General features: G+C 39.1%; 1 protein-coding gene and 2 non-coding genes across 4 annotated transcripts in view; all 3 read right to left on the bottom strand.

Moving 5' to 3' along the window:
• The window catches only part of LOC109199921 (uncharacterized), a 110,472-nt gene extending 100,012 nt beyond the window's left edge, over positions 1 to 10,460 (bottom strand). For both annotated transcript variants that reach the window (XM_019355269.2, XM_019355268.2), the window contains exons 1-5: positions 10,419 to 10,460; positions 4,557 to 4,761; positions 1,344 to 1,385; positions 567 to 622; positions 92 to 471 (exon numbers count right to left, since the gene is read on the bottom strand). In XM_019355269.2, the coding sequence (XP_019210814.1) occupies positions 92 to 471; positions 567 to 622; positions 1,344 to 1,369 (462 nt within the window). In that variant the 5' untranslated portion in view covers positions 1,370 to 1,385; positions 4,557 to 4,761; positions 10,419 to 10,460. The remainder of the gene's footprint in view (positions 1 to 91; positions 472 to 566; positions 623 to 1,343; positions 1,386 to 4,556; positions 4,762 to 10,418) is intronic.
• Positions 10,461 to 13,894: 3,434 nt separating this feature from the next.
• On the bottom strand, positions 13,895 to 13,966 carry trnah-gug (transfer RNA histidin (anticodon GUG)). Its single transcript has one exon. It is a non-coding gene; the product is annotated as a tRNA-His (tRNA).
• Positions 13,967 to 18,659: 4,693 nt separating this feature from the next.
• trnah-gug (transfer RNA histidin (anticodon GUG)) lies at positions 18,660 to 18,731 on the bottom strand. The gene has a single exon. It is a non-coding gene; the product is annotated as a tRNA-His (tRNA).
• Positions 18,732 to 24,823: the final 6,092 nt, after the last annotated feature.

The raw sequence follows: 24,823 nt of genomic DNA, 5'->3' as shown, positions 1-24,823 counted from the left end.
ACACAACAGACAATAGCATAATTCACTGACAGTGTTTACAGATGTTCGTTAATAAAAATGATCAAATCCAGTAAACAATGTAACTTCTCACCATGTCTTTAAAGGCCTCTCCCCTGTAATAGGTCGTGGAGGCTGGATACTCCATTCCCTCATGAAGTAGCTGCTTGATGCTTAAAGCCACCAGATGCAGCTCCTCTTCATCATAGACATATACCTGTTGGTCCTCACAGGTCATCAGAAGGAGCTGCTCACACGGGCATGAGATGTCCTCGACCACACCAATAACCTTCATGGTTACAGCCTTTGCAAGGTAAAATTTCCCCCAGCCGTTCACCACAAGAAAATTATCTTTGTAAACGGTGTCCTCAAGCCCTGCTTTCCTCAATGTGGCACCAGCCAGCTTCTTTAAGGGGAAACGCTCATCTTTATGTGCAGATACAATCTGTGAAACACCTGCTGGGGAGTCCTCACCTGCAACATATGGCGAACACATGCAGTTTCTTTAAGGATGGAAAATAATTGTTTCAATTTTCTTTTTACATGAGGCAGAGATGATTGTACTGTACTTTTTTCTCTTTTGGCAGGTGGGACATCAGACACAATAGGCAGGGTATGTTTCAACCTGAAATACAGAAGAGATTATGATTGTTATAAAGTTTAAAAAAAAAACAGTTTTCCTTTTATAATCCATTGTCACTGTTTCTCTAGTGCTCCTGTAGCCCCAGTCAGTCAGCCTCACTGTATGGAGCTTAAGCCAAGTAATTACTGTTATGTCTATCCTCCTGAAGTCATAGCATCACAGTAATTTGTTTTGTATGTTCAGAAGCTTTGTGCTTGGGATACAAGTTGCCAATTCTGCACTGAACCATCTTCCACCCTAAGTTTGTTTCATTTCACTCCTGTGCATCTCTTCTCCCTCTGTGTGAAAGGCAGTCTTCAATAAGAGGTTTTGTGGTCCATGTACAGATGTGCTCTATATTCCTCGATGCAATCGGAAATTTCACTTTTCAGTTAACCCAGTTCATTTCAGGTTATGTCCATGATGCTTGGATTTCATATCACACATATTAAATTTACAATCAATGATAATTTGTTACTTTTGTTTTGTTTTGTTTAAGCATCAAGAACTCCAGTTTACTTGTGCTGCAGATCAAGTACCATAAGTACACATCTCTAATCCTCACTACATAAATAAATCTGCAAGTCAGAAAAATTACATGTCCAGTAACACCATACTCATGAGAAAACACAAAAACCTCCCAGGTGGAAACATGAACAGAGCTGAAGTTTAATCTGACGAATCCAGGTGTGTACAGCCTAAATATCAGAAAACTGCTTCTTACCTGTGTGGCATTACATATGCAGCCATTCTGATTTTGTGTCACCTAAAAAAATAAATTTACATCATTAAAAGGAGTGGTTGAGATATACATACATATATATACACACACACACACACTATATATGAAACACTAAAATGTAAACCATCAAGACAACTCAGTTTAAAGTTGGAAACTGCAAATGTTCAACAGAACAACAAAGTAAAATAATTTAAACATCAATTTTACATTATTATTATTATTATTATTGTTGTTGTTGTTGTTGTTGTTGTTGTTATTTATTAAACAAGATAGCCTCATGGTTTTGTTTTGTTTTGTTTTGTTTTTTTCAGATTTAAAGGTTAGTCCCAAAATAATAGGCTGCATTGACGGAACCCATATTCTCATAAAACGCTCCTCCACCGAAGATGTTGAGGTATACAGGAATTGCAAGAACTAGTTTTCCATTAATGTCCAAGATCTATGCACTCTCCACTTAGCACTTTGGAGAGGTGCCACTCATGTTTCCCGGATTTTACTTAACTCATCACTGTATTGAAAGAAGAGCTCATAATGGGTTATTGCTTGGTGACTGTGGGTATGCTCAAAGGAATTTTTTTGTTTACATCATACTTGCATCCAATTACACCTGAGCAACAGGGGCGGACCTAGAGGGTGGCCTGAAACTCAAATGGGGTGGCAAAATCAAAGCCTTTTTTTTCCCAAGCACATATGCAGGTGGTTACATATGGTTAAAATGATTCAAATGCAATAAGTATAATCATGTTTTATATTAATACTAGAGATGGACCGATCCGATATTAGGTATCGGTATCGGTCCGATACTGACGTAAATTGCTGGATCGGATATCGGTGAGAAATAAAAAATGTAATCCGATCCATTAAATATCAAAAAAGCACCTCACAAAACTTGCGACACGGCGTAACTCGGCTCATAACCGTAGCACGTCGGAGCAGTGCGCTCAGTGATAGAGCGGCTGTGTGTATTTGTAGCCTCGCTAGCAATCCAGCATTTCATCTCCGAGGAAGTTATCCCAGAGAGAAGTAAAGCAAGTGTGTAAGTTCATCTCTGAATGTTTGTAAAGCGTACCTACGTTAAGCTTAACAACCGATATATGGAGCGACGGCCTCTCTCTCTCCCTCTCCTGCCGCTACTTCAATCGTGAAACTGCTTAACGATCAGCTGATCGGCTTTTCTGTCGCGAGTCCGTCTCTCTTGTTTGTTTTTGGCCCACTTTGCACCAGAAAGAGGAAACCAGCGGCTGAACAACAGCAGCACATTTAAGCTTCACAAGCTGTTGTTAGAATTTATTTAATATTACTTTCTAGACCAGGATCCGTTTCTACGTAGCTGACGGCTGGTAACTGTGCAGGGGCGGATCTAGCAAAGTGTAGCCAGGGGGGCCGATAGGGCATGAACAGGGAAAAAGGGGCACAAAGACATACTTTTCTTTCTTATTCTCATTTAAAATGTCTCGCTTTTAATAAATAATTATCTGAATCTTACACCCAAAGTTTTAATCTGATGTAAAATGTATAGAAGTCCATTACTGTATATAGTAACTGTTAAGTCTAATATACCCTAGTAAGCTATAGTACTTTTTCCTTTGGGAAGGTACCGTCTGTGCAGTCTGCAATTCTGTAGAAGAAAGATGTTGAATCTATTTAATTATTCTTGAAAAATAATTTAATTCTGTGCATTTTTTTTCACACTGCATCAAATTAAAGTTGATTACGTTGATTAAGCATCATGAGGTGGAGGGTGGGGGGTGGTTCCCTATTTTTTTTTTGCTGGGAGTTTGCAACCCTATTAGTTAGGTTGCTTAATATTTCTGCTAAGTACTCTTTAAAATACCAGAATAGGGAGGATGGAGTAGGTTTAAGTTTATTAGATTGATCAGTATTGCTGAACTATGAAATATTTTGGGTGCAGTGTATTTTTTACATACAGGTATAACAGAATAGCTTTAGTGTTGTTGTTTATTTAAACTTGAGTATGAACTTATACAAAATGCAGCAAGATATTAAAAAAACAGTTTTATTGATTAAAAAACACACTATATCGGATTAATATCGGTATCGGCAGATATCCAAATTTATGATATCGGTATCGGTATCGGACATAAAAAAGTGGTATCGTGCCATCTCTAATTAATACAGTCTATAACTTAATTATTTTCTGTAGCCCAGATAATTAAACATTTTAGTTACATAAAACATGTGATGTTATGTACTGTATAGCCTGTATAATAAATAAATATGTAGCCCAATAAGTATAAAATCCAGAAAGCTAGACAACATGGGGCGGTTCATTTACAAACACAGGCCTAACTTAAGTTTCACACTGTTTTTTTCCTAGGAAAACATCAAATTGTTACACGATTAAATTTACACAATGTCAGAAATCTGCACTTTAATGAGCAAAATATAAATGTAATTTCTTATGATTTGCTAGATTAACCCTCTGAGGTCCAAAATATAACTGGTCGTTTTTGACTCCTTTTGATTTGACAGTTTACTTCACCTTCAAATTGTTTTATTTTAATTTTTTTTCTTGCCTTACTTGGTATACTTTTTTTCAGCACAACCTCACGTGTTTGAATTTAGTTTTTTCATTGACATACTGTATTAACAACGGATCTGAAATCACACAAAAAACTAAATTTTCACAGCTTGAAATGCAAATATAAATTGTACATTTTGAAAACATATGCACAAATTTTGTCAACATATACAACTATTTTTCTTATAATGTCACCAATACATCTGGTGTTTTTATTTTATTTTGTATAACAATTTCAAAATACTACTAAAACTAAAATGAGAGAACAATCAGGTGTCACAATAAGGTGCCCCACAAATTTTTTGTGCCAGCAAAAAAAGAATTGTCCACCACAAGACAGAGGAGAACACCACAGGGATAAAACCTACAGGCCTGACAACAGGAGGTGTATCACTCCTTCTGTTTTCCACCTGGAGACAGTGTTTACATTGCAATCTGCCGTTGTGACATTCATTAGTACCCTCACTGACACGCAAAACAAAACAATGACTACACAACAGACTAACTACACAGGACAAGACAACACAAAACACTAACAATACACTCCACACTAATTGTCACAAATCTCCCACATCTCTCTTTCTCCCACATCTCTCTCTCTCTCTCAAGAAGAAGAAGAAGAAGGAATAGAAGAATGGCGGCAGGAGCCTCACCTCCACTTGGCAGAGACAGCAGACCACCCCGAGAACTAGACTAGTCCCTTTGAAGACGCACTCATATTCGGGGATGAGCCACGGCTTCCACTTCAGCTCCCCCTCCAGGATGGAAAGCGCTGCTTTCTGCAGCTCGTGAAGTTTGGAGTTCGCTGGCTCCATAGCATGTCTTCGTGGCACGAGTCTTGTCATTCTGTCATGGTCGCTGTGTGGATGTGGAGAAAGAGGGATGCGAAGACCCAATCACAGGCTGGTTGACGATGTAAACGATGTTTATTACAGAGGGTGCACTAAACTAAACGGTCATGTTTTACAAGTTTTACATGGGTTTACTTTCATATTAGAGCCGATTTTTCCCTTGAAGTTTTGTTTTTTTAATTTTAAATATTTTAAAAATATATATGTATATATTATATGTAGTGATCAAAACTACACCATAACAGCCAAGGGCCTGTATACTACATGTACAAACTTCAGCCCAAAAAGCTCTTACAGGAATGGGCCCAGAATGAACGGGACAAGGGGTTAATATCAGCCAGGATATATTAAAGTTTATTTTTTTTAAAGAAAAGAACAAAAAAGGTTTGCAATAGACCTAAAACATCACAATAAAAGGTCACTAACAACCAACAATGTACCTTTAATGGTGAAACCTGCCAGCAATGTTACAATCACCTGGTAACTTGCTCTCACCAGAAGAAAACAGGTGCCCATTGTTTAAAAAACAAACAAAACACAAGTCCACCCCTAATAAATACGACCCCACAGGAACACTTATCACATGCACTAAGTGTTTCCCTAAGGCAATAATTGGTATCACTGCAATCAATTTATCTTCAACACAGCAAATCCATTTACCATGAGCACATATGCAGGGCCTAATTTCCATAAGGTACGAGCCCCAGCTCAGGGATTGCACACTGCCTGACTAATATTGCACTGGCCCAGTTAACATAAAAGCAAACCCAGAATAAAAAAATCAGTTTTAAAATGTGACCCTTACTCTAAAACAAACTAAGGAGGAAAGCGCAACAACAAGGAGAAAAAGGAAAAACTGTGACACAATTAGATGTGCAGCCCGTCCTGCAGGAGACAATATATTATAAATTATTTCAGTGCATAAATATCCTTTTTCTTAATGTCAAATACTAAATTACCATACCTCTAGCTGACTACTATGTTTGCGGCACAACTTGCTTAGTGTCTTCTTAGATCACTACTAAAAACAAAAAATGCAATAAACATCAAATAACATTTCAACAAATTTAAAGAAAACTGACTAAGAGAAAAACAGCCTGAACCTTGAAGCTCAAGGTGCCAGTTAGACAAACCACAGTTTGTCTAACTGGCAATTAAATCTTCTCAGGCTCTTCACCTTCCCAAACCACCAGTACTCACAGCCACTCATGAGCGCAAAGGAGAGAAGAAGAGCACCCGCTCATCAAGGACAAAAATAGCGAGTTTTTAGTAAACAATCTCATTATTACAACCAATGTTCCCTCTAAGCTGCGTGCGTGCGCAATTGCGCACTGCTGGCACGGTCTCTGCGCACAGAAAATCTGCGTTGCGCACAAAAAAAAATCTAACCTGAATTGAAATTAAAATTAATACTTTAACAATTCTGTTTTGCAGTGTTAGTCAGTAAGTGACTGGCTGCTCCCGTATGGGATTAGAACGATGCCACCTTATCCCATAGTCCAGCCAATAATGCGATCCACATTCGTATATACGCAGCTAATCAACGTCGCTGACAGGCTATGACAGCGTCCTTATGTGCCGACACCGGTGTTTTAGCTAGCAAAGCGGCGTGGCTGATGTGGGGTGAAGCCACGTTAATGACAACGTGTACAACCATTGGAGATGTGAGCAGGACAGACGGAACAATTGAGGGAAAAAGTGTGGACTTTATACCAGTTTTTAAATTGTGTTGATAGGCCACGTAAAACCAGAGTTATGATAAAAATATCTGCAATGTTTGTTTTTCTTCCTGAATACTATCGTTGTTTATATTTACTGCCGGGAGAAACGGTAAAAACAGCGTTTTATAAGGAAAACGCTCGAAAGCGCTCTCCGCCTGTGAGCAAAAAGCACCCCGCTCCCCCCAGCCTCCCCCCAGCCTTACTATGTGGACCAATCAAAAAATGATATGGCAACATGGCATTTACTTGTTTAGGAAGGGGGAAGTTTTAGGAGTGACGGCGGTGTTTTGAGATGTGAGAGATTTGCGACGTTTAGCGGAAATCTTGTGTAGTTAGTGTATAGTGTAGTCAATAGTCAGTGTTGGGGAGTAACGGAATACATGTACCGCCGTTACGTATTCAGAATACAAAATATGAGTAACTGTATTCCGTTACAGTTACCGTTTAAAAAGGTGGTATTCAGAATATAGTTACTTTGTTGAAATAAATGGAATACACGGCGGTACTTCCCTGTTTCATATTGTCGCGGGTCAGGACTGTTTGGGTTTGTTTGACAGCTACGTTCTGTTGTTCCAGGCGGCAGCATTACGGTTGCCATGGTTACAGGGTGACGCGCTCTCTCTCTGCGTGTTTCCTGGGTGAGAGAGCGCTTTTTTGTTGTTGTTGTTGTGCTAAGCTAAAAGGCAGAATGCTACAGGCATAGCTCTAAAGCATGTAGCCTGATGGGCAGTGTAGTCCGTGCTGCAGGGAGAATGGACTACCATACCCGTTATGTGTCTGTGAGCGAGGGAGGGAGAGAAAGGAAGTCCGAGCTGTCACGGAGCAAAAACGGGAGCTGGAAGCATGTAAATATAATAATAACCACTGCAGCCAAGAAGAGTGCCTGACGAGCCCATTTGTAAGTAAGCTATTAAGACTCAACTGTACACTGTGTTCGTGTTTTCCTCCGGAAAAAATAAGTTCCTTTGGAGAAGCCTTTCAACGCCTCTCTCTGTCTCCCGCAAGCAAAGTTGACCCAGACAACAAAATAAAGCTAGTTTTCGGCTACCAGCCCGACATGAACCCGACGTATTAGCCAGAGGTCCCTTTACTACGTTTCGGAGCCGCGGACCTTCAGTAACAGTAATAAATCACAGCAATAGGACATTCACGTAGTTGTAAACAGCATGATAATATATTAAGTATTCCAAAGTATTCAGAATACGTTACTCTCATTGAGTAACGTAACGGAATACGTTACAGAATACATTTTGGGGCATGTATTCAGTATTCTGTAGTGGAATACATTTTAAAAGTAACCTTCCCAACACTGTCAATAGTTTTGTTGTGTGTGTCAGAACAATGAGGCGACTGCTGAATGTTACAGGTGTTACAGGAGTGATACATCTCCTGTTGTCAGGCCTGCAGGTATCAGGCTGTTGTTCTCCTTTATCTCATAGTGGACAGAAATTATTTTTTGGAGTGGCACAAATAATTTGTGTGGCATCAAATTTGATGCAGAACAGCTGATTGTTCTGTAAATAGTTTGAAATGTTTATTTAAAAAAACGCCTTGGCTGCATTTTTAGGTAAACAGCTGCAAAAAAACTTTGTTGTTTGCATAACTCGGTTACTTTTTTGAAGAAGTAACTATATAATTAATTGCCCAACATTGGTCATTATATACTGTATTTTGCAGACAGAGTTACAGGACTCTCTCCCAGACCACAGACTCATACTCATAATACAAGTCAGAGCTTTATTAAAAAAAAAAAGAAAGTTGTGTTTTCAAAATTGGAGTTCAAGTTATTTTTACTTCCAATAGTGTTAACATACTACACAGGTCATGAACAAGATTTTTTTTAATTTTCATTGTAAGTGGGCTAAAGCAGTTAATTAAAAGTAGTCCAACATAAATGTAAATGCTGTGATTTGATTATTTTAATAAACCATGTAACTTGGATAGATTCGATGCTGCGTGACCACAGTGCACACGTCTGCTGTTGCTCACAGTGGTCCAAGGCACCGCTCAGGGAGTTTGTGTTCGCTCAGACACATGAGAAATTAGAGGGAACATTGATTACAACAATATATTACATTTATAAATGCCAATATGCTAAATCCCCCCCTTCATGGCCTGCTCTTAAATATGAACTCTCCCTGTTGCGTAAATCTCTGAAGCTAATAAATAAGCCCCAGGCAACTTAATTGCATACATTTTTAGAAGAGCTTGATCTATAGCCCCTTATTTAAGCTATATGTCTTGTTTATAAAACTTCACTTTTAATGATTTTCATGATCCCCCCCATCTCCTTTATTTTTGTTCCTTGTTCTTTATTTTATTTATTTATTTATTTATATTTTTTAATATATGTATTTAGTTACAATTATTGTTCATTTGATTGTAACATAACAAACTACACCATAATATGTTTTCCTCTGATTAATAAAAAAAAAGGTGTGATATACTGTTGTGAAAGATTCAATAATTCACTGTCTGTTTGAGATTGTCATTGTCATTGTTCTAAATAAAGTTTAAAAAAAAAAACACCTGCTGCTACTTCCTCTTTTATACCTTCCCTTGGATCCCCTGGGTCCTAAAGCCTTCCCTGTTACATATTATATATAAGTAAGTATGTATAAAATATATTTTAAAACATTTTAGTAAAATCTAAATTTAATGAATCTGAATCTTTGGTTTTTTTACATTTTTGTGTTTGCCACCTGTACACATGATTTCTCCTGCGCATATTGTGAAACAATGAACAACAAGAACCAAAGTGTAGCTTCTGTTTTTTGTTCAATGTCAAATGTGGCTATTTAAATAACAAACAAACAAACAAAATTGTAGAGTGTTTACAAAAGAAAAGAAAAAAAATAGCTCTAGATGTATCCAATAGTTTTTACGCGAGCAGCCAACATGAATCTGAAATTAGTGCATAATCATATGAAATCCTTGCTCCCTACCGTTTAATAAACAAGTAAAAGTTTCTGGTTACCAGCCAAAGAATCATAGCCTTTGCTGCTTTGACCGATATAACGATATATTTCCGACAGTTCGTGAAATGCTCAAAAATGTGACGCAGAACCTTTTAACTGCCTGCCATGAGCTTATTTTACATTTATTTTGGATTGACGGAAAAAATTAAAAGGGGGGGAAACAATATGAAGACATTGGACAAAATTACCACCAAGTGGCTTTATGAAAAGGTTAGGTAGGAGAGAAAGACAGAAACTGCTGGGTGAGTTACACCGACCTGCACTGTAAATTCATTACATGATTTCAATAGAAACCACCTCTGCTTTCAATGAGAAACATAAAACAGGCTGAAATATTCAACTCTGACACCCGTTTTTTCTTGTTTTTCACTTCTTTCAACATCAAATGTCATTTGCTGCATCAGGTCAATATCCGTCTCATTTTCCCGGAATTCCCTGACTTCCCAGTTTCACTGCACACAATTAAATCTCTTGTTGCTTCAGTCTGTCTCAGCCAATAAATCTTCTGAACTGCTGTTCTTCAGCAGTCACATATAATAACATCCAGGCATTACTGTCACACACTAATTAATGGTTGTATTAAGTCAGACCTTTCAAATTGGTTCCTAACATATCTGATACCATAAAGAAGTTAAACCAAAGTCGCTCGTGTCTGCACTGCTCAGAAAAGACAAGTAAATCCTGTTCTGTTTCATCACCATATCAGGGCTCAGCTCTTACCATGTGTCTCCCCCTTTTCTTACAAATTTCAACATTTGTAACAGTTAAAAATATGTGTTTGAGCTCAATTGATCTTCATTACAAAGTGTTTGCAAAGTTATAGAGGACACGAACGTCATTATTGTTGTTACAAATAGCTAAGAAATAAATAGCTAAATAGCTAGAAATCTGAAAGCAAAAATTTCACAGTGTGATCAAAATGATTGTTTACACAAGTTTATCAAATAAATAAAATGGATAGTTACCACAACAGTAGAACTATGGGCTTGGCAGTCGTCTTGGAAAATTGTACATAAGCCTGCTGTGCTGCTTTTATTTACTGCAGCCACTCCCAGTTGGCCAACCTTCCAGTGTATTTACGATTTATATACAGAGCCTGTATAATAAATAAATATGTAGCACAATCAGTATAAAATCCAGAAAGCTACACAACATGAGGTGATTCATTTACAAACACAGGTCTAACTTAAGTCTCACTCTTTTTTGTTAGAAAAATCTAATTGTTACATACTTAAATTTACAAAAAAAATCTCAGAAATCTGCACTGTCATGAACAAAAATGCAAACCTAATTTGTTATGATTTGTTGGGTTTAACCCTCTGAGGTCCAAAATATAATTGGCCATTTTTGACTACTTTTGACTTTACATTTGTATTTCACCATTAAATTGTTTTATTTTATTATTTTCCCCTTGCCTTGCTTGGTATCATTCTTTTCAGCTCAACCTCATAACATAAAAACATAAAATCCTAGCAGTAGGGATATTTTTTTAGTGTAAAAGCTACAGACATGTTTAGTAAATTATTTTGAACTTGAAGTGCAAATGTAAATTGTACATTCTGAAAAGTTATACACAAATTTTGTAAACAACAGACTTATATACAACTATTTATCTAAAAATGCAGCCAATGTAACTGCCTTTATTTGTTTGGGGGGGGGTTGTACACCCATTTAAAAGTACTATGATAACTAAAAGGAGAGAACAATCTGCTGTCAAAAGGGAGAAGGGTTGGGTGAACTGAGGCCTCAGGAGGGTAGCCATGCAAGTGTCCAAGAAAGTGAGAAGGAGACAATCCAACCATCTGAGTGATCTGGAGGTGAGTGACGGGCAGGAGGGCAGGTAGATGTGGGTTCCGTGAATGTTTCCAGAGAAGATAGCCATCGGAGCCTTTTCAGGTGAGCAGTGTGGAAAATCCATTCTTGGAGTGACGGCAGGTGAAATGAGTAATGGTCCTGAATTAGACAGTGGAGAGCACTAGAGAGAATTTCAAAATTCAAGTGTGCACCAAGTTTGGACTGGGCCTCAAATTACTGATTTAATGCATGTATAAAAGAAAATACTGAATGTCTCACTGTTATTGTTGGATTGTATTGGATTCTGGATTGTGAAGACCGATACAGGCTACACATCCATTTTAACATGGAAAGTCTACTTAAATAAATGTTGGCCTATTCTTTGATTTAAAAAAATAAAAAAAACACAGAAAGAACAGACTGCTGGGTGAGTTAAACTTACATCAGCAGAGAGAGAACAGCCTTGCACTGTAAAAGCATCTCAATAAAAAATAAAACAGGTGGAAAAGTTCAGCTCTAACTCCTGTCTCTTCTCTTTCTTTTTACTATTTTCAACAGAAAACGTCATTTGCTGTATTAAGCGACTCTATCCTCACTCTAACCTGTGATTTTGTGCTGGTATTTTGTCCTTCCAGAAATTGCTAAGAAACCTTGGAGAGCCTGAATAAAAATTCAAGAAAACCTGCATTCATTAATTACAGGTGACCTATTTGCTAACAATTCTCACAGCAAATTAGAGCAGATGGAGATGGTTGTTGGATTCTCTCCGAAACCTCAATGCAATTCCAGCACAAATGCTTCAAATGTTTAAGAGTCTCATGGAGCCTCATTTTGGCCATCACAACCTTCAGGGAACTTTGAAGGAATGTCCCTTCATGGTTCCCTGAAGGTTACTGATTGTTTGGTTATGTGAAAAAAAACAGAGAACTTCACTGGATTAGGAGCAGCTGGTTGTTAGCGAGCCTCTGCTCATGTTAGGAAGACAGAGTGCTGAAGTGTTGCTGCCCTCTGCTGGACTGTGTGTTGTATTCAACAGTCTAAAATTAAGGTACTCATGTAATCCCTACATACTATTAAAGGGTGTGAAGATTGAAAACTGCATCTACTGATACTGAAATCTTTATTAAATCAGGCACCTTGATCATTAACCCACAACCACCAAGTATCAACCTGGTTATAATAAAATATCTTTTAATTGTGGAGAGAAAGTTTATTTTTCATGGATGAAAGATTTTCTGTTTTACTTGTTTCCCACATATTTTTTACACAATTCCTCAGTGGTTATGTCTGATGCATATTCGATTCTTTCTTCAAGAGCGACTCTTATTGCCAACTGATCTTCATCTGCACTGCCATGAACACAAACATTAATTGCACGGCAGCCAAACAAAAACCACCTTTATGAATAAACTGATCAAAAATATTTATCAAAATGAGGTCTGACATGAATGTAACTTCCTTTATTGTTGTCATTACTGTTGCTTCCTCTCCCTTGCTTTATGATGATTCTCACACTGTGTTGTAGCTGTTGCAATCAGTGACCTATGTACCTCTACCAGCTGTGATCGTTTAGTGGTTAGTACTCTGTGCTGTGGCCCCAGAAACCCTGGGTCATGACAGAGAGGCTGAGGCTTTGGAAAACGAAACTTTGTAGAAATTACTGGTGTTTTTTTGACAGGAGTTTATGCTCCTCCTGTCACAACTGTTGATACATGTGGTCCTCTTATAGTACCTTGGGGAAATTGTGGTAAAGCATGAAAATTCAGCAAGAAGATGCTTTTTCAAATTTACAGAGGGTTTTATGCTGTTACTAAATAGTTTTGTCTTTATTAAATATGCCGTGAACGGACAGATAGACGGACGCTTCCAAAGTATACATGTATGTGTTGTAGTGTCAGCAACTGGACTCTGGATTGGTGCAGATGTAGGTAAACAAAGGGAGGTGTAGCCCTAGCAGAAACAGAGCTTTGATTCATGCACCCACAATATGCTAACATCTTCCCAGCTCAATCCACATGAACAAACATTGCACTCTTCATAAATTCCACAACCACAATAACACGTGCTTTTAAGCAATACATTTTGTTTAAAAAAAAAAAACCATGCACCAAATCGTGATTTTCTAAGGAAATTACACAACACATTATCTAACTTGTAAATAATTTTATTACTGCAGTAAAAAAGCATTGTGGAAAAGTTAGACCAGCAGCTTTTGCATGGAGAGCTTCAGTTTCTTTTTTTCTTCCACATGAAGGTTTGTAGTGTCACCTTTTGTTTAGAAACACGTGATGTAAAAATATCCTTGTTTCATTGATGAATTGTATCAGGAAGTCAAAGCCTTTATGCCTTTGATATTATGGAAGCAGCTTTTCCAACGTTAATTTCTCAATTCTCGTGCTGCTTTTCTCTATCTTGGTAAGCTGTTGCGGAAATTACGAAAGAAACTAATCTGTGCACAGCGTGCGGTTGCTTTTTGTTCCCTATTCGTGACAGGTTAAAAGCAGACCTCTCAAAGTAAACTGTTTTTATTAGAGTGTGAAACCTCGTGTATGTGTTTTTTTTACTCATCTTTTGTACAGATTTCAGACAGGAGAACCACCATTTCACCTTCATGGATTCTTGTTCAACTTTAAAAGCTTCACCTCAATGCCGTGAGCCGGATTCGAACCGGGGTTGCTGCGGCCACAACGCAGAGTACTAACCACTATACGATCACGGCTGGTCAGCTGTAGGCTGAACGTCCATGCAGTCAGTCACCTCCAATCCACAGGAGTCCATTTTAAACCCACTAAGCAGGACTGTACGTTTTAAGTTTGACACCTTTAGGTCATATCAACATTGGAACTACAAACATGTTGTGCTTTTCACTGCCAGTTACAGTCTGGATGTTGCACGTTTTCTTATTCCACCGTAAAAACTGGAATTTGCGCTTAACAGCTGACCTGTACGATGTGCAGAAGAACACCAAAATGTATTTACGGTCAGTCCACGAGACGTCCCTGTGTTAATGCAGATACTGTTACTGTGCCACGTGCGTAAATGTGCGCATCATAGACACAGATTTTGAGATCGATATGAAGGAACAAGCACAATAAAGATTGTAAGTGCAACGAAAAGCCAGACGTGTTTTGATGATGTATTATGCAGATGATTAGTTGCTATGAAGCTGTGATCGTATAGTGGTTAGTACTCTGCGTTGTGGCCGCAGCAACCCCAGTTCCAATCCGGGTCATAGCAGAATGGTTGTGATTTCCAATATGGGAGTTTAACAATTTGAGTTCTGTGTTGTTTTCATTTTTAATCTTTTGTTCTCTTCTCACTCCATGTCCTGAGTACTGAGTCAGGATGTAGAGTGAGTACACAGTACTGTTTTTTTGAGGCAACGACCTTCCAAAAAATTTTTAAGTTCTGGGAACTAATTCGACTGCACCTTTTTATGCCTTTACTGACCTCTTGTGGTAAGATATGATCATGTAAATACTGTGGTGAATTACTTGGCAGTTACTGCCTTTAGGTAACACTGAATGTCTATAAGACACCCCATTTCACACCTGCAGCCATGTCATGTTTAAAGTCGCTTAAATCACCTTTTCTTCCCCCAGTCTGATGTTCAGTTTGAACTTTTGTGGGTCATCTTGACTTGACTGTTTTCCAGCCATGTGACTGGCTGATTAGATATTTGTGTTAATGAGCAGTTGAGCAAGTGTACCTAACACAGTGGCCAGTCAGTGTATTTTAGTCATTAGGCTCTTTAAAATGTGTTGCTGCCATTTCTGTTGTAATATTTCTAGTAACACTACTTTAACTGCAGTAAACACATGAAACATCCTGCAGATGTCTTACTGCAGTCTTCACACAATGGGAAGTGTGTTAATTATGGAAATATTTGTTAGTTCTGGTGGTAAATTGAGTTTATTTGCCACAGACAGTGACTGAAACTAATTTACTCCTGACTCCACGGGCCCCGACATGAACTTTTGAGCACATACTTCATCGTTTTCGTGTTCAAATTTCCCAAATAAACTTTGGAGCTTTAGAGTGATTTTTCAGAAATTAGAAGTACATTAATTATAGTGCACATTGAAGTATATTGTGTAACATAAAAAAAACCCCAAAAAAACAAAACCCACTGCTCCATGGTGGTGAAGGTGAAAAACTCTACTGGGAACTTTTGATTGGAAAAGGGAGGAAAAGTTATATATATTTTTATTCATATGTTACACAGACTGTGTGTGCTGACTGAAGAGGCTCAGGCTGTAACAGTTCAGTGCTTGGAGTATTTTCAAGTATCATTAAAGTTACAGTATGTAAAATCTCACCATTAGATTTCAGCAGATTGCAGTCAATTAAATTCATTTTTCTTATCCCTCCTAATTCCAATGCCAGAAACTGAGCTACCCTAGGTACGTAGCTCTGCTAACTCTGGTAATTCTGACTGTCATTCAATGTATCTTTGTTTCATCTCTTTATTTGCTTTTTGGACACGTGAGGTTACACAAATCTCTTAAATTATATTAACTTTGGTGCACAGAAAAAAGAAAACCTTTTGGAGTAACTTTTCATAATGTGAGACTCTAGCATTGAATTTTCAAAACAGAATTTTCTCCTTTAGTTGTATTTATCAACCAAAAATACTACGGAACCTTCTTCTGACCAGTTCTTGTCTGAGCTTCAGACCAGAAAGAACGTAACTATAATATTGAACCTGAAGTATGATTCTCCCACCCACCAGGGAATCGCTGCCAGCTGTGGGTTCACCTCCTCCTGCTGAACCCATAGAGCAGCAAACAACCAGTGCAGAGACAGCCTCAGTCTTCTGTTTCAGGGGTCAGATCTGTTCCCAGGCTTCTGCACTCTGGTTCCACACACCTGAGGAAAATCATCTCAGCTGTCTGTTTTCATCCGTCACAGCTGCTGGTTATAATGGAGAAATTCCTTCCATCGACGCTGATCGTTAAGTGGTCTGTTAGGTAAGTCCAGCTCCCTGTGTTCTGCACTGCAGTTTCTGCTCTCTGTTCAGCTTCTTCTTTGTGCAGATACTCCGGTCTGGAAAATTGAGGAGATCTTTTGGAGAGAATCCTGCTGACAGAAGGGATTAGTGTACTCACCCGTGTCACCTGACTTCTGACATCACCGCAAGGAGACTTCTGCATTGAGCATTTAAACTGATGTATAATAAATAAAGATGTGAAGTTTTACACCAGAGTTGTGTCTTTCAGTCCACCTGCTCCCACTACTTATGAAACATATGTGTAATTTAAAAATGATTGAAACTCTAATCATTATTCTGATGATAGTAGAAAGACAACAGGTATTCAGAATGAAATCTGTATTTTCTTTTGAAAACTTTATGCTCATTCTTTTACCACCATGCTGCATCACCTGTTCTTAGATCACTGTAAGCTTTCAGAAACTGAGGAAACCACTGATAAAGGTATCAGTTTAAAAGGTATACTTTGCCTCGTTCTCCAGTTATCACATAAGAACATTTTCAGAAAACTTGACCTCTGACTTTTACCTTGAGGTTGAGGAAAATCATAACTACTTCTTTCTTGAGTTATCACATTCACAAGATTTACAGAAAACTAAAAAGTGCTTCAGTAAATATATTGTTATTCTGCAGGAGCATCACAAGCATTTAAGTTTTTGAGAAAAACATGTCAAATTTTGAATATGAGTATGAGCAAACAGAAAGGAGATGATAGTGGACATGAACAAGAAGAAGAGGCCTCACCAGCCGCTGTTTATCCTGGAGAGTGAAGTGAAGAGGCATCTGGCACCTGGGCGTTCACATCAGTGAGCACCTCACTTGGACACTGAACACCACACAGCTGGTCAAGAAGGCTCAGCAGCAGCTGTATTTCCTGAGGAGGCTGAGGAAATTTGGTATGTCGGCCAAGATCCTCAGCAGCTTCTACAGCTGCACTGTGGAGAGCACATTGACCAGCCGCATCACTGCATGGTACGGCAGAACTACTGCTATGGATCGCAAACGCCTGTAGAGAGTGATAACAACTGCGGAGAAGATCATCAGGACTCTGCTGCCCTCTCTGCAGAGCATCTACCATCGCAGAGTCCAGAGGAGAGCTGCCTCCACCCACAAAGACCCCACACACCCTCAACACAGACTGTTCACACTTCTGCCCTCAAGACAAAGGTTTAGAAGTGTGAAATCCAGAACGTCCCGACTCAACAACTCCTTCAGCCCCACTGCTATCAGACTCCTGAACAGTTGACGTAACTCAACTGCAATTTGCACATCAGGACACACTAAATTCATTTTGCACATTAAGCTCCTTTGTACATCCATCTACATTGGCACCTGCATACCTCACTTGTCTACACTTATTTTTGTACTTATCTTTTTTATCTTTCATTATTTTTATCCTTATTTTTATCTTGTTCCTTTAACCCTTACCTAACTTGGTATTTGCGTATGGACAGGAAAGGAAGAATTTCATTGCACAGAGAAATGCTATTTCTTCTGTATACATGACAATAAACACTTTGAATCTTTGAATCTTGAATCTTTGAACAACTCGCTCGAAGAAATGACTCACAGTCAGGATTTCTTTGATTCTTTATTTAACATCAAACATTGCCAGCTTGGGGAAAAACACAGGGTGATCCTGAGATTTAATGATGAAACAGATCAGCACCGTGTTAAGGACAAACACTTTGACCAGACTTTGTGCGTGTACATTTTTATCCACAAAGTTGTTAAAAGGGTGCAAAATCCCTCAGAGTATGGATGACATGTCACAGTAAAAGACACTGAATTTAAAGAAATTTGATTAAACAGAAGATTTCCAACAAAGACATAACACAGCCAAAAAAATAAATAAATAAAAGGGTTAAAGTATTTTTAAAAAATTCAAAATGATGTTTAAAAACAGCTATTTGGATCAAGTTATGTCACATTTTCTCAAATAAAATAAATATAATAAAGTAAAATGGGTATTAATTCAAATAAAAAATGTAGTATAAAATATAAGAAAATATTTGGTTTGTAGTGCCACGTTTTTGTAGGAACACATGATGTAAAAATGTCCTTGTTCCAGCGTTGATGAATAATATCAAGAAGTCAAAGCCTTTAAGCCTTAGACTTTATGGAAGCAGTTTTTTAATCGTTAATTTCAGAACTCATGTGCTGCTTTTCCCTAACTCAGTAAGCCGTTGTAGAAATTACAAAATAAAGTAAATAGCGCACAGTGTGCGGTTCCTTTTTGTCACCCACTGATTACAGGTTACAAATTGACTTCTTAAATTAACCTGTTTTTATTAATATGTCTAACGTCATGTTTCTGTTTTTGTCTCATCTCTCGTGCGGATTTCAGACAGGAGAATCACCATTTCACCCTCATTCTTGTTCCACTCTATCTAATGTATTTGCTTTAAAAGCTTCACCTCAATGCCGTAACCCGGATTCGAACCGGGGTTGCTGCGGCCACAACGCAGAGTACTAACCACTATACGATCACGGCTGGTCAGCTGCAGGCTAAATAGCCATGTAGTCAATCACCTCCAATCCACAGGAGTCCATTTTAAACCCACTAAGTAGGACTGTACGTTTTAAGTTTGACACGTTTAAGTTGTATCAACATTGGAACTACACGAGACGTCCCTGTGTTAATGCAGATACTGTTACTGTGCCACGTGCGTAAATGTGCGCATCATTGACACAGATTTTTGAGATCTATATGAAGGAAAAAACACAATAAAGATTGTAAGTGCAAACGAAAAGCCAGACGTGTTTTGATGATGTATTATGCAGATGATTAGTTGCTATGAAGCTGTGATAGTATAGTGGTTAGTACGCTGCGTTGTGGCTGCACCAACCCCAGTTCAAATCCGGGTCATGGTGGAGTGGTTGTGATTTCAAATAAGGGAGCATCTCATTTTAAGTGGTGACTAGTTGGTTTTCGCTTTTTATCTTTTGGTCTCTTCTCACTCTACATCCTCAGTACTGAGACAGGATGCAGAGTGAGTACTCAGTACTGTATTTTTGTTTTGTTTTGTTTTGTTTTGTTTTTTGAGGCAACGACTTTCCCAAAACATTTTACGTTCTGGGAACTAATTAGACTGTACCGTTTTATGCCTTTACCGACATCTTGTGGTAAGATGTGATCATGTATTTGCTTTGCTGAATTACTTGTCAGTTCGTGCCTTTAGGCTGCACTGATTGACTGATTGTCCACCTGCTCCAACTCCTTATGAACATATGTGTAATTGAATAATGATTTAAACCCTACTCATTATTCTGATGATAGTACAAAGACAACAGACATTCAAAATGAAATCTGTATTTTCTTTTGAAAACTTCATGGTCATACCTTTTTTTAGATTTCAGACAGGAGAACAACCATTTCACCCTCATTCTTGTTCCACTTTATCTGCTGTATTTGCTTTAAAAGCTTCACCTCTATGCCGTGACCCGGATTCAAACTGGGGTTGCTGCAGCCACAACGCAGAGTACGAACCACTATACGATCACGGCTGGTCAGCTGCACGCTGAACGTCCATGTAGTCAATCACCTCCAATCCACAGGAGTCCATTTTAAACCCACTAAGCAGGACCGTATATTTTAAGTTTGACACGTTTAGGTTGTATCAACATTGGAACTACAAACATGTTGTGCTTTTCACTGCCAGTTACAGCGTTGACATGAAGAGATAAAATGCTCTCAATTATGGAAACAGCCAAAGGGTTTATTTATGTTTGATGTGTGTTTTAAATGTGTGTGGCTGTTAATAAAGTTGGCGCTCTCTAGGGGGCGTGAGCGTTCATCCAAAATGGCTGAAGGCTGACGTGTGTTTATTCCTCCCTAAGTATCGTCGGTGAAGTTTGCCATGCACGTCAGATTTTCCTGCGCATTTTCATATCTCTGCTAACAGGTTATGGGCTCAGAGAGCTAAGAAATTTTCCAAAAAGAGTCCATGTGTTTTTGCCACCGAGAGAAACGTCGCAACGTACAGCGCCCTCGGTGAGGATTAGCATACCATGCTAGCGCCATGAGCTGACGAGCCGCTGAGTCAAATAGCCATTGGGCTCAGCTAGTTTTTGATGGAGACGAAAAGAATTACGAACTATGGGAGACGAAATTTTTGGGCCACCTTTGTTTGCAAGGATTAAGAGACATTATTTTGAAGCAGCCTACCGACGCGGAGGGAGAAGAAGACAGAGCAAAGAATGCAGAGGTCTACGCGGAGCTGATCCAGTTTCTGGATGACAAAAGTTTGTCTCTTGTTATGCGAGAAGCAGCGGATGATGGATGGAAGGCGCTGGGGATTCTAAGAAACTATTACAGAGGTAAAGGGAAGCCTCGTATAATTAGCCTGTATACAGAACTCACTTCGCTCCAAAAGTCCAGCAGTGAGAGTGTGACTGACTATGTGATACGAGCAGAGACAACAATCACAGCCCTGAGAAATACTGGAGAAACATTGAGTGATTGGCTATTGGTAGCAATGGTTTTGAATGGACTGCCAGAATCATTCAAACCGTTTGTTATCCATGTCACACAAAGTGAAGTTGAAGTGACTTTTGCCGAATTTAAAACTAAACTGCGAAGCTATGAACACACAGAGAAAATGCGCGCTGCAGCGTCAGATGACAATGTCGTGAAAGCACGTGCACGACCCACTTTTGAAAATTCAAATGACCAGGGAGCTGGCAACGCATAGTGTGTTTCAGATGTGGACTACAGGGACACAAAGCCAGGACGTGTCAGCGCAAGCAGTGGTGTAGCAAGTGTAAAAGCACCACCCATCGGGACTCAACCTGCAGACGGAAACGGTGGCAGGACAATGCAAGAAAAGTTTCCGAGGAGTCGGGCAGCAAAGACTACGCATTCCGGATAAGCAGCGAGGATCCAGAGTTCCAGTCAGAGCATGGCGTCAACAAAAAGGGTCTGATGGTGGACACAGGGGCAACTTCGCATATTGTTACAGATATAACGAAGTTCAGAAAATTCGACGACAGTTTTCAGCCCAAGACACACTACGTAGAGTTGGCTGACGGCACTAAGTGCACTGGAGTTGCAAAGCAAAGAGGGGAGGCAGAGTTTTGCTTGATGGACAGCAGGGGGCAGTGCCACAAAACAACCTTGAAACAGGCACTGTACATCCCCTCATATCCACAAGACATCTTCTCTGTGAAAGCAGCTACCTCCAATGGAGCAACTGTGATCTTCAAGCAAGGAAAAGACACTCTGCGACACAAAGACGGCACAAGGTTCCCAATATATGAATACAACAGACTGTACTACCTGCAAACAGTAAACACTGAAGGTAAAGACCAATGTAAGGGTTGCTATGACATGCAAACATGGCATGAAATTCTTGGGCACTGTAATTATGATGACATTCAGAAATTACAGGGTGTTGTTGATGGTATGGCAATCAAAGGGAAGACAGATAAATCTGTCTTGCATTGTGAAGTGTGCACACAGGGAAAGTTCGTTCAAACTAGAAACAGGGACCCTGATGCATGAGCCAAAACTTAGAGCTGGTACACACAGATCTAGCTGGACCAGTAGACCCAGAGTCCAGAGATGGATATAGATTTGCACTATCATTCACTGATGACTATTCCAGTGCAGTGTTTGTGTATTTTCTGAAAAATAAGAGTGACACAGCAAAAGCAACACAGAAGTTTCTGGCTGATACAGCCCCGTATGGGCAGGTTAAATGTATCAGGTCTGACAATGGAACAGAGTTTATGGGAAATGAGTATCAGGCACTCCTTAGCAAAAATGGAATCAGGCATGAGACCTCAGCACCATACTCACCACACCAAAATGGTACTGCTGAACGTAATTGGCGCACACTTTTTGATATGGCCAGGTGTATCCTAATAGAGAAAGAGTTACCTAAAGAGTTGTGGACTTACACAGTGCAAACAGCAGCTGTAGTGAGGAACAGATGCTTTAACAGATACACAGAACAGACACCATATTTAATGCTGACAGGAAGAAGGCCAAACCTTTCCAGGATGCAGACATTTGGGTCAGTGTGTTATGCCTACAGGCAGAACAAGAGAAAACTAGACTCAAGGTGTGAGAAAGGAATTTTTGTTGGATATGACAAGAACAGTCCAGCTTATATGGTCTACTACCCAGACAGTGGGAAAGTACAGAAGCATCGACTGGTGAAGTTTGAGACCAAAACAAGAGAAGAGAGACAAACACAGACTGACATGGTGCCAGATGATGAGGGTGACTTTGAGACACAATACAGGTCCACCAAGACCAGAGAAAAGACTGATGTGAGTACAGAACACACAAATACTCAGGAACAGATCCAAGTAAGCATGTCTGAGATGAGCAGCCAGTCATAAGAGAATGAATTCGACTGCGAGGCTGCATGGTACCCTTCCAGAGTGAGAAAAAGGCCTGGGTATTTAAGTAAATATGTTACTGACAAGGAGGATTGTGATCAAGTACTCACAAACATGGATTATTGTTACAGAGCAATGTGTAACATACCCCAAACATTCAAGGAAGCAATGACTTCATCTAACTCAGAGAAATGGGTCAGTGCAATGGATGAGGAGATGCAATCACTAAGAGAAAATGACACATTTACCTTAACCACTTTGCCTGAGGGTAAGAAGACAGTGGGGGGTAGATGGGTGTATGCAGTCAAAAACAATGTTGATGGATCTGAGAAGTACAAGGCACGTTATGTTGCTAAAGGATACAGTCAGAAGATAGGTGTGGATTATGAAGAAACATTTTCCCCTACTGCCAACCTGACTAGTATCAGAGTGTTGACGCAAAAGGCAGCACAAGAAAACATGCTTTTACATCAGATGCATGTTAAAGCTGCCTATCTTCATGCACCAATAGATTGTGAGGTATTCATGGAACAACCTGAGGACTATGAAGTGAAATCCGACACAAATGAAAAATGGGTGTGCAAGTTGAAAAAGTCGCTATATGGGCTAAAACAATCAGGTCGAAATTGGAACAAGTTGTTGCATGAATATCTGAGTGAGAACAACTTTGTGCAAAACCCCGCTGACCATTGTGTTTACACAAAGATGACAGAAAATAAGAAGGTGATTCTGATAATATGGGTAGATGACCTGATCATTGCTGCTAGTGACGTAAGTGAACTAACTGTTGTGAAGAAAATGCTTGCAGCAAAATTCAAAATGAAGGATTTGGGTAAACTGAGACATTTCATTGGTATAGATTTTGTGATGAGTGATAACTATGTAAAAATGGCACAAAAACAATATGTGGAAAAAATACTTGAAAGGTTCAACATGCAGGATTGTAAAGAAAGACTGACACCTTGTGAGCAAAAACTGAACTATGCTGATGATGCAGAAAAGATGATTGATGTCAAAAGGTACAGAGAGGCAGTTGGTAGTCTGATCTATTTGGCTACATGCACAAGACCAGACTTGAGTTTTATAGTCAGTTAACTTTCACAGTATTTTACTGAGCCAACTGAAGACCAATGGACTACAGTAAAACATGTACTGAGATATCTGAAAGGGACAACCGAGAAAGAACTGTGTTACAGGAACTGTGACAACAAAGAACTGAGGTTGTGGACATACAGTGATGCTGATTGGGCAGCTGATGTAACAGACAGACGGAGTACAACTGGTTATTGCATAAGCTTGTCTGTAGATGGTCCTTTAATTTCATGGAAAACCAAAAGGCAACCTACTGTTGCATTATCTGCCTGTGAAGCTGAGTACATGGCTTTAGCTGCAACCCTACAAGAGGTTTTGTACCTAATGCAACTGTTACAAGGTATTGATGGACAAAAATATGCACCGCCAAAGGTTTATGAAGATAATCAGGGTGCAATTGCGTTGGTGAAGAATCCTGTGACGAGACAGAGATGTAAACATGTTGACATAGAGTACCACTTTGTGAGGTCAACTGTAAGTGAAGGAAAAATAACTCTGGATTATTGTTCAACAGAAGAGATGGTAGCAGATGTAACAAAACCTGCAACAAAAGTTAAGTTGTTCAAGTTTGAGAAGTTTATGTTTGGACATTAACATGGTATACGGACAGGTATACAGTACTGAGGAAGAAACCCTATCTGTGTTTTTTTTTTTGTTACTTAAGAGCATCATAATATGAGAGCAAGTGGGGGTGTTGACATGAAGAGAGAAAATGCTCTCAATTATGGAAACAGCCAAAGGGTTTATTTATGTTTGATGTGTGTTTTAAATGTGTGTGGCTGTTAATAAAGTTGTCGCTCTCTAGGGGGCGTGAGCGTTCATCCAAAATGGCCGAAGGCTGACGTGTGTTTATTCCTCCCAAAGTATCGTCGGTGAAGTTTGCCATGCACGTCAGATTTTCATATCTCTGCTAACACACAATCTGGATCTTGCACTTTTTCTTATTCCACCGTAAAAACCCGGTATTTGCGTGTAACAGCTGACCTGTACAATGTGCAGAAGAACACCAAAATGTATTTACCGTCAGACCACAAGACGTCCCTGTGTTAATGCAGATACTGTTACTGTGCCACGTGCGTAAATGTGCGCATTGTTGACACAGATTTTGAGATCTATATGAAGAAGAAAAAGCACAATAAAGATTGT

Source organism: Oreochromis niloticus, unplaced genomic scaffold (genome assembly GCF_001858045.2).
Source record: "Oreochromis niloticus isolate F11D_XX unplaced genomic scaffold, O_niloticus_UMD_NMBU tig00002428_pilon, whole genome shotgun sequence".
NCBI classification, from domain to species: Eukaryota; Metazoa; Chordata; class Actinopteri; order Cichliformes; family Cichlidae; genus Oreochromis; species Oreochromis niloticus.
This window is presented reverse-complemented; position numbering and strand designations above follow the sequence as displayed.